We start from the raw sequence: 10,224 nt of genomic DNA on the forward strand, positions 1-10,224 counted from the left end.
CGCGGCGCGGGGCAGTGTGGGGCGGGGGCGGGACGCCGCCGGGCCGCGGGTCGGGCCCTGTGTCAGCAGCCGAGCGGGCGCTCGGGCGGGACATGGCAGCCTGTGCGGCCCGGCGGGCCCTGGCCGTGGGCAGCCGCTGGTGGTCTCGGTCACTGACCGCGGCCCGAGGGTCGAGGCCGCTCTGTGCGGTGGGTGGAGCGGGGGCTTTTCAACCAGTGACGAGTACGACGACGCGAAGGCATCTCTCGTCCCGGTGAGGGACGGAGCGACGGGGTTTGGGGACCGGGCCCAGAACCCGGGGAGCACGTTCCTGTCCTGTGAGGAGGCCGGGAGGTCAGAAGGCCAGAAGATCAGGAGGCCAGGCTGCCTATGGGTGACCGGAGTAGGACCTGGGAGAGGGTCCCGAGCTGGGAGCCGACATGCCGAGCTAGGGACCGACGTGCGCTGCCCGCGGCTTGTGCCAGGAGTACAGAAGGGAGCGCGGTCCGGAGCTCTGGTGGTGCACGGCTGCTCCGAGGGGGCACTAGTAACACTCCCCGAGCGAATCTGTCCCCCTCGGCCGGGATCCCCAGCACCCTGTTTGTTAGTGAGCTGCCTTGTAGTAGTACAGCCACGAGGCTTTTGACATCAGTCTCCAGCCCCTAAATGGCACCTGGCCTCCCTTCGATGCTGGAAACTAGACAGATTTGAGTGTGGGCCGCGTGGGTCCTAGGTTTCCGTGTGGTCTTGTGGAGGCTGTTTTTCTCTATGTTGGTTTGGGAATGAAGGTTTGTGGAATGTAGGGGGTCCCCTTCCCCACCCCTCATGAGAAAAAGATCAAATCGTGGAGGTTGAGGAAATTCATATCTCAGGGTCCCCTCAGATTAGGCCTGTGTTACTGACAGCTGGTTGACCTTATAGTGGCTGAACCAAATAATGATATTCAAGAAAGTGAAAGCTGTTTGCAATTTAAGACCCCTGTGAAAACGGTTGTAAAGCTGAGGAAAATTACTAAGATATTATACAATAGATGTAATTCATGGAGTACAATAGAGATTGCAGAGATGATTAAGCCCTTAAGAGCAGACTAAGGACTACTACGATTTTGAGGGACACAGAATTATGATACAGGGCAAACACTTTTTTTTTTTTTGAGACAAGGATGGCCTCAAACTCATGATCCTTTTGCCTCAGTCTCCCTGGTAACTGGGATGATAAGCATATGCCCTATACCTGGCTCAGAACAAATGTTACTTGAGCATCCCTTACACACTAGCTTTGAAGAGAATTCAGGCTAATCAGAAGAAGCAAAGAAGCATTGCTCCCAAGGAACTTACAGTCTCAGTGGAGATAAGGCACAAATAACTGAAATGTAGAATGAGAGGCCAGAAGGGTGAGTTAGTGAAAAAATGGGGCAACTGGATGCAAGGGTGGGCATGATAACAGGAATACTGAGTGAGGGCAGAAGAAAATGACCTGGGAGCAGTCAGATCTAACACTGGGGTGTTGGGGTGATTGTCACCAAATGGGGGCCCATAGTTGTGTGTCAAAGGCAGCATTCTATGTGTGTTGGCCTGGTCAAGCCCACACTCACCTTTGATTTCCACACTGCCCAGCTCTTCTCCACTGTCATTGCCCTCCCTCAGTATCTTACTAGTTTTTTGGTTTGTTTTTTTTCCTGATGGAGTACTGTTACTTTCTCAGCCTTTCATTTGCTTGTCCTTTTTTTTCCTAATCAGAAACCGAGCAGAGGGCAAAGTATTGGAGACAGTCGGTGTGTTTGAGGTGCCAAAACAGAATGGAAAATATGAGACCGGGCAGGTAAGTACTGGGCCAAGTCATTTTAATGGAGTTGTTTTGTCAGAGGCCTGAATGGTATGGTTTCCCATTCATTTCATCTTGTGCATACTAGATAAGTACTATACTGCTAAGTGGTACCCCTCAAATAATAATTTTTGGATGTGGATGTGTTGGTCCTGGGGCTTGAACCCAGGGCCTGGGCCTTGTCCCTGAGCTTCTTTTGCTCAAAGCTTATACTCTACCACTTGAGCCAGAGCTTCACTTCCTTCTTATTGTGGGGGTCGTGGTGGAATACTATATTGGAGATGAGAGTCTCAGGGACTTTTCTGTCTGGGTCGACTTTGAGCCACAATCCTCAGATCTCAGCCTTCTGAGTAGCTAGGATTACATATGTGAGCCATCGGCACCCAGCCGAAATCACAAATTTTTAAAAGATGAGATTTCTCTGTTCTTGGGTTTGAATGCCTTTAATATGTTAATGGGTTCCCTTTCCAAGCTTGTGTGGACAGGGATTTTTCTGGACTATGAAAAGGAGAAAACAAACAAGTTACAAAAGATTTTTAGAAAAGCAAACCTTTGCTGAGTACTGGTGGTTCATGCCTATAATCCTAGCTACTTAGGAGGCTGAGATCTAAGGATCATAGATCAAAGCCAGCCCCTGCTGCAAAGTCCACGAAACTCTTATCTGTAATTCATCACCAGAAACAAACAAAAATAAAACAGAAGTGGAGCTGTGGCTCAAGTGGTAGAGCACTAGCCTTGAGCAAAAAAGCTCAGGAACAGTGCTTAGGCCCTGAATTCAACTCTCAGGACCAATGTGCGCACGCGCGCGCACACATACACACACTCACAACCTTTGATGTTTCATTACTAAATTGGTTACAGTGTGTTTACCTCAGATTAGGCTCTTTTTCTGTATCAACTTTGTTTCAGGTCTACTGAGGTAGATTTAGGCCTCTTGTAGTTAAAAAAAAGACTGTTTGTTCATTGGTATTCTTTGTATGCCTAAAGTAGACCATGGTCAAGTATTAGGGTTAGATCAGAAAACACAGTAAACATGGCTCCTTCCTTCATGGAGTTTATAGTGTAGAAAGGAATCACTGAGATGCAAATGGCTGGTGGATTTATGGTAGATTAAATGGAGGGAAGATCAAAGAAGGCTTCTAAAAGCCAAACCGTGACCTGAAGGATAAGTGGGAGTCAGCCAAGTGCAGAGTGTGTAAGATTGTTCCAGAGTTCAAGGGAAAAGTGGCAAGGCTGTGAGCTGCAGTTGCCTCCACCATTGCTTCTTTGTGTTCAGGCCCCACCTGGGTGGATTTGCTGGGCTGCACAATCACCGAGGTCTCTTTCTCTTGCCAGCTTTTCCTTCACAGTGTTTTTGGCTACCGAGGTGTCGTCCTGTTTCCCTGGCAGGCCAGACTTTATGACCGTGATGTGGCTTCTGCAGCCCCAGAAAAGTAAGTTTCCCTGTCATGCTTCATGGTGTCCTAAGAAGGAGTCCTGAGTCATGGCAGACATACGTAACTGGAGTCTCAGGGGTGCAGACAGCATTATCCTGGGCCTTAGAACCAGCCCCAGAGGTGTTCTCCGGTACTAATACTCATGGAGACAAAAGTGTGCAGTGACAGCCAATCTGAGCTTCCTCAGAATGCACTCCATACTAATCGCAACTTTCAGAAAGTGTTTTGTTTTTTTTTGCTAGCCTTGGGGCTTCAACTCTGGGCTTGGATGTTGTCCCTGAGCTCCTTCTGCTCAAGGCTAGCGCTTTACCACTTGAGCCACAGCACCACTTCTAGCTTTTTCTGAGTATTTTATTGAAAATAAGAGTCTCACGGACTTTCCTGCCTGGGCTTGCTTTGAACCACAATCTTGGCCTCCTGAGTAGCTAGGATTATAGGCATGAGCTACCAGTGCCTGGCTCAGAATCAGTATTTCATGGGGTGTTTGGGACCCATCCGTCTGGGTTAGTCCTATCCCTTCCCTCCTCTCCTCTTTTCCATTTTCTTTCTGATGTTCATTTGGAATCATGCCTGTACTCTCACATCTCTAGAGTACATTACAAAAAAAAAAAAAAAAAGGAATAGCTCCATGAAGTGGTCACTGCCAGCCTCTAGGATGTGAGTGGCGTAGAGTACTTGTAGCCCTGGAGACTGAAGTGGTAATTGGATTTGTCAACATGGCTCCTATCCAAGAGCCATCCAGAGAAGACAAATAATAACTACATGGGACCTCCAGGTTTCATTGTCTGCCCTGACTGGGGAGCAACTCTGCTGGGGTAGAGTGTACTGAATGGGTGCCTCGCTGGTGCTTGAGCCCCTTCAGATCAGGGACCAGTCTGTTTAGGTGGGGAGGTGGCGGGGAGCTGAGGCAGGCACAGCTTCCACTTCTCTCAAGGTAATCTGGGGCTGCTTCTCTCACCCCACAGAGCAGAGAATCCCGCCGGCCATGGCTCTAAAGAGGTGAAAGGCAAAACTCACACTTACTATCAGGTGCTGATTGATGCCCGAGACTGTCCACATATAGTAAGTAAGCAAGGTGACTTGGTCTGGGGATCTTCTCTATGGGAAAGACTGTACCCCAATGAGGGGACAAAGGGAGGGAGAGAGGTCAAACAGTCCCAAGGCCCCAGGACTGTACATTGGCCAAGAAGGCCACTGACTGACTTCTTGCCTTAGTCTCAGAGATCTCAGACAGAAGCTGTGACCTTCCTGGCTAACCATGATGACAGCCGGGCTCTGTATGCCATCCCAGGTGAGGAGTTAGCATCTGAATGGTGTCCCAGGAGAGAATTCCGGTGTTCTGTCATGTGCTGGAGGGGTGGGGATGTTAAGAGGTATGGCCTATGGTTGCCCACCCTGTGCAAGGCCAAGAAGTGTATCTTTTAAGTTTACTCCTCTGTTCTTTGCCTCTATGTGTCAGGCCTGGACTATGTCAGCCATGAAGACATCCTCCCCTACACCTCCACCGATCAGGTTCCCATTCAACACGAGCTTTTTGAAAGATTTCTTCTGTATGACCAGACAAAAGGTAATCTCACAGCCAGGCATTGGTGGCTCACCCCTGTGATCCTGGCTACTTTTTTTTTTTTTTTTTGCCAGTCCTGGGCCTTGGACTCAGGGCCTTAACACTGTCCCTGGCTTCTTTTTGCTCAAGGCTAGCACTCTGCCACTTGAATCACAGCGCCACTTCTGGCCATTTCCTGCGTATGTGGTGCTGGGGAATCAAACCCAGGGCTTCAAGTATACGAGGCAAGCGCTCTTGCCACTAGGCCATAATCCCCAGCCCAGATCCTGGCTACTTAAAATGCTGAGATCTAACAACTGAGGTTCAAAGTCAGCCGGGGCAGGAAAGTCCATGAGACTCTTATCTCCACTTGACTACCAAAAAGCTGGAAGTAGAACTGTGGTCCAAGTGATAGAGGACTAGCCTTGAGCAAAAAAAACCTCTGGCATAGTGCTCAGGCCCGGACTTAATGCCTCAGGTCGGGCACAAAAAAAAAAAAAGAAAAAGAAAAAAAAAGGGTAATCTCAAAAGGGAAACAGGAATGAGAGGACCCTTTCTTCAATGAGCGTATCAGAAATAATTCCACAGTGCTTTTCAGCCTCTCCTTAGTCCTGTGAGGGCTTACTGTCTCCTTACGGAGATAGAAAGTAAGGCTTGGAGATAAGTGGATTGATCAAGATTGCTGGGTAATATAGACCAGAGGTGTGAAATCCATGGCTTCTACCTCTCTTCCACTTCTACCTCTCTTTTACTTCCTCTTCCACAAGGTCTTACTACCCATTCAGGGCTTATTCTTGGTGGCAGCTTTGTGCCTTCTTCCAGTCTTGTTTTTGCTTTATGTGTATACTCTGCTCTGTCAGCCTCCGCACTACTGGAAGATGTTTCTAGGAGGAGCCATGGGAGAGTAAATGCTATACTCTGGCTTCTGGCTGGACTAACCTGTTGTCTCTTGCCCCAGCACCCCCTTTTGTGGCTCGAGAAACACTACGGGCCTGGCAAGAGAAGAATCACCCTTGGCTAGAGCTCTCCGATGTTCACCGGGAAACAACTGAGAACATCCGTGTTACTGTCATCCCCTTCTACATGGGCATGAGGGTGTGTGTTCAGCATGAGGGTGTGGGGGTCCCTTCCTGTAGGATTAGGCCCCAGACTCTGTGTGGTGTCCCCAATGTGCCTGGGAGTAGAGGTTCTGCTCCCAAGTGCTCATGTGTTGGGTGGGGTTGAGTAGCCTCTTGGCAATGGCTGACAACCAAGATCTATAGCAGGAAAGCATAGGTCCTGCTCTTTTTTTTTCTGCTGATAGTGGGAGCCTTTCTAATGTATGCATACTTGTCTAAGTCAATATGAGACCATGTACACACTTTTTTCTTTTCTTTTCTTTTTTTTTTTTTTTTGCCAGTCCTGGGCCTTGGACTCAGGGCCTGAGCACTGTCCCTGGCTTCTTTTTGCTCAAGGCTAGCACTCTACCACTTGAGTCACAGCGCTACTTCTGGCCATTTTCTGTATATGTGGTGCTGGGGAATCGAACCCAGGGCTTCAAGTATATGAGGCAAGCGCTCTTGCCACTAGGCCATATCCCCAGCCCATGTACACACTTTTGAGTAGCCATTTATTGAGTGGTGTCTTGCCTCATTGTAAGCTAATCCTGGGGATACAAACACAGTTCTTGTTTTCCAGAAGCTTATAGGATATGTTGGCATCCAGTATACAAATTATTGCAGTGTGAGAGGGCTGTGGAAAGACAGAGGAGGATGGGCCCAAGCAGCACTGGGGGGGTTAGGACTGGCAAGGAGGGTGGTGAGAAAGCAAAGAGTGCTAGAGTTGATTTGTATTGTCCTCCAGCTGTTGGCAGTCCCGACAGTTCATGAGGAGGAGCTAGGAAGGACAGGAGGCTGCCTCTGTGGGCTTGCAAAGTAAATCATCATCCCACAGACATTGGCAGCTTGGTCAGTCTCTGCAGCCTCCCTGGAGGAATACTTGGACTTTGTAGATGTGTTGATTAGAACAGATTTGGTCTTGTGCTCTGGGGCTTAAGTTCTTGTTTTCTCCCCTAGGAAGCCCAGAATTCCCACGTCTACTGGGTGAGTGTCTCCCTTTGGGGAGTGGAGAACTCTATGTGAGTGTGCCTGGGGGGCCAGGCAGGGCTGGGGGATGTCTGCCTCCTGAGCAACATTGGGGCCAGCTTTTGCTGCCTTTTGCCTTCCATAGGATTCCAGGTGGGCTTGCCCAAGGACTCTTGTTTCTCAAACTTGAACTCTGTCCTTTATCCCACAGTGGCGCTACTGTATCCGCTTGGAGAACCTGGACAGTGATGTGGTACAGCTTCGGGAGCGGCACTGGAGGATATTCAGTCTTTCAGGCACCTTGGAGACCGTGAGAGGCCGAGGGGTGGTGGGCAGGGTGAGCATCATGGGCTTCGTCCCTGGTTACAAATGGAGAGTGGCTGTGTGAACACAATGCCTTTCCTGGGCTACGAATCTTACAAGCCTGTGAGGTAGATTGCCTTTAACCCATTCCACAGATGAAGACAGTGAGGCTGGTACATTAACATGCAACCTGCTTGCTAGTAGAGGCAGGGCAAGGATTTAAATCCAATTAAGCCTGACATCAAAATCTTTCAGGGACAGGGTCTCACTGTGTAGCTTTAGCTCTACCTCTGCCTCCCGAGTGCTGGATTATGTAGGTGTGTGCCATCACATGTGGCCTTTTTTGCATGTATACTTTTGCATAGTGTCTTCTTTTTGTTTTTTGGTCAGTCATGGGGCTTGAATTCAGGGCCGGGGTGCTATCCCTGAGTCTCTGTGCTCTGTGCTCTACCACTTTCAGCCACAGCACTACTTCTGTTTTTTTTGAGTAGTTAATTAAGATAAGAGTTTCCCAGGGATTTCTCTGCCTGAGCAGGATTTGAATGGCAATCTTCAGATCTCAATCTACTAAGTAGCTAGGATTACAAATGTGAGCCACTGGTACCTGGCTTTTCATTCTCTCTCTCTCTCTCTCTCTCTCTCTCTCACTCTTTTTTGGTCAGTTCTGGAGCTTGAACTCAGGGCCTGAGCACTGTCCCTGGTTTCTTTTTGCTCAAGGCTAGCACTCTGCCACTTAAGCTACAATGCCACCTTCTGGCTTTTTCTATATATGTGGTACTGAGGAATTGAACCCAGGGCTTCATGTATATGAGGCAAGCACTCTACCACTAGGCCATATTCCCAGCTTCATGTATGGTGTCTTAAAATCTGAACTTGACTTTGCTTACATGGAGTGTGAGTCCCCTGCCACTCACAGTTGCCTTGTCTCTCTGTAATTGTACATCTTTTGCTGTTCTATGGTTTTATTTTTGCATTCCTTCTCTGCCTGTACCACTCTGTTTCTCGACTTTTTTTTTTTTTTTTTAATTTTCCAGTACTAGTGCTTGAACTTAGGGCTTGATGCTTTCAGCTTTCTTGTTCATGGCAGGTGATCTACCATGATCCACACCTCTAGCTTTCCCATCCTGTCTTCTAAGAAATAGTGTCACAAGTAGCATTAGTGCTGGGCCCACATGCTGCAAGCATGTCAGGAGAGGTTTGGAAAAGCAAAGTAGAAAAGTGAGAAATGGGCTGGGAATGTGGCCTAGTGGTAGAGTGCTTGCCTAGTATGCATGAAGTTCTGGGTTCAATTCCTCAGTATCACAGAAAAAGGTGTTCGTGGTGCTGTGACTCAAAAGAGTTAGAGCACCAGCCTTGAACACAAAGAGGCTCAGGGATAGCATCCAGGCCCTAAGTTCAAGCCCCAGGACTGGCCAAAAAAAAAGAAAAAAAGTGAGAAACAGGGCTTCACATTCTGTTTACTTGCTATGCAACTTTGGGTAAGTTACTTAACCAAAATCTCAGATTCTTACTGCTGAAACGGGGATCACACATAGTGTATTATGATCATTACCAGTCAGTGAAGGCTTGCAGAGTACTTGCCATGGTGCCTGCCTGTCCCTTAGTTCTACTGGAGTGTTGAGATGTTTTCAGAGCAGGTCTTGTGCCCCAGCCTCTTCCTCAGTGCCCTGAGGTCTGAGGTTATTTTTCTCAAAATCAGAATAAAAGACCCAGGCCAATGGCCATGCTGGGGGAGAGGCTATTGCTAGTTAAGTCATTGCCAATGTGGTTTCTGGTGGAGACATCCAGCCCTAAGGAACTGACAGTCAGCATGTGGCCCCAGTTACAGGGAATGTGGGACCTAAGGTGTCTGACCCATTTTGCCTGAATCTTTACAGGAACCAGTGTTATCCAAGGAGCAGCCTGCATTCCAGTATAGCAGCCACGTCTCCCTGCAAGCTTCTAGCGGGCACATGTGGTAAGCAAGTGTCTGCTGGGGCACGGGCTGGTCACTTGCAAACAGCTTCAGGTTAGAGAAATGGAGCTCAAAGGACACATCTACATCCTCAGCACTGGGAGGGCTACAGGCTTAAGAAAAAAGTTGAGTTGTTAGTAAGCTCAGCTTATAGTCAACACCAGGACAAGTCAGGCCCTAGATGGAGCTTTGTCGGCTATTCATGGTTGTGTGAGACCCTGATTCCCAGTAACCTAAGCTCTCTAGGTTGAAGACTTAGCAGGCAATTTGAGTATGCACTGAGTTGCTCACGTAGTAGTTCCCCCTGGTGTTTCAGGGAACCTCAAAGTGTAGTTGGGTACAGTATAAAGGATTAGAATCTGCGTAGCTGTTTCTGGTTTTGGTAGTACTGGGACTTGAACTTCCTAGGTCTACCACTTAAGCCACACTTCTAGTTCTATCCTTTCATGTAGGGTCAAGAGGGGCTCTTATATCTTTGGCCTGGTCATCCTTTCATGAGCTAGACAGAAGAGGCTTGGGCCTGCTTCAGCCTGCTCTGGCACCAAGGGCATCTGGCCACCCAGGTCCTTAAGAGGGCTTTGGCTTTGACTCCCTCTAAACTAGCTTCTCTCTGACCCTCAGGGGCACGTTCCGCTTTGAGAGACCTGATGGCTCCCATTTTGATGTCCGGATTCCACCCTTCTCCCTGGAAAGCAATAAAGATGAGAAGACACCACCCTCAGGCCTTCACTGGTAGCCAGCTGAGGCCCTGGGTGCCCATGCTTGGCCGTTCAGAACAGCTCTCAACCCACAATTGCTGCAGAACTCCAATCTCTCCCCATCATGAGCCACAATGGGTCTCTTAATCCTTTGCACCATTTAATTATGGGCCTCTTTTTTGGGGGGCAGGGGTTGTAAATGTTTTCTTTGGAAGACCCATAAGGACTACTCCAAGGCTAGCCTCCTCCTAAGCCCTACCTATATCATGTTCCAGCAAATCTTCCCACCAAGGAACTGTTCAACAGCCACAGGCCTCAGGGAGTTTCCTGGCCTGTCACACTGTCTGGAATGTGAGGTTGGTCAATAAACCAGTGCATGCTTGGCCACCCTCGCCATTTTTGCCCCCAGAGTCTCATGACAGGT

The 10,224-nt window shown here is 48.7% G+C and overlaps 1 protein-coding gene across 1 annotated transcript; it reads left to right on the forward strand.

Annotated features, from left to right (window-relative positions):
• The first annotated feature begins 36 nt into the window (after window positions 1-36).
• Window positions 37-10,183, forward strand: Poldip2 (DNA polymerase delta interacting protein 2). Its single transcript, XM_048365583.1, has 11 exons — window positions 37-253; window positions 1,719-1,800; window positions 3,139-3,236; window positions 4,205-4,301; window positions 4,455-4,530; window positions 4,699-4,806; window positions 5,741-5,877; window positions 6,837-6,863; window positions 7,057-7,182; window positions 9,026-9,105; window positions 9,724-10,183. The coding sequence occupies exons 1-11, from the start codon at window positions 93-95 to the stop codon at window positions 9,836-9,838; spliced, it is 1,107 nt and encodes a 368-aa protein (XP_048221540.1). The 5' UTR covers window positions 37-92; the 3' UTR covers window positions 9,839-10,183.
• Window positions 10,184-10,224: the final 41 nt, after the last annotated feature.

Source organism: Perognathus longimembris, chromosome 17 (genome assembly GCF_023159225.1).
Source record: "Perognathus longimembris pacificus isolate PPM17 chromosome 17, ASM2315922v1, whole genome shotgun sequence".
Classification (NCBI taxonomy): Eukaryota; Metazoa; Chordata; class Mammalia; order Rodentia; family Heteromyidae; genus Perognathus; species Perognathus longimembris.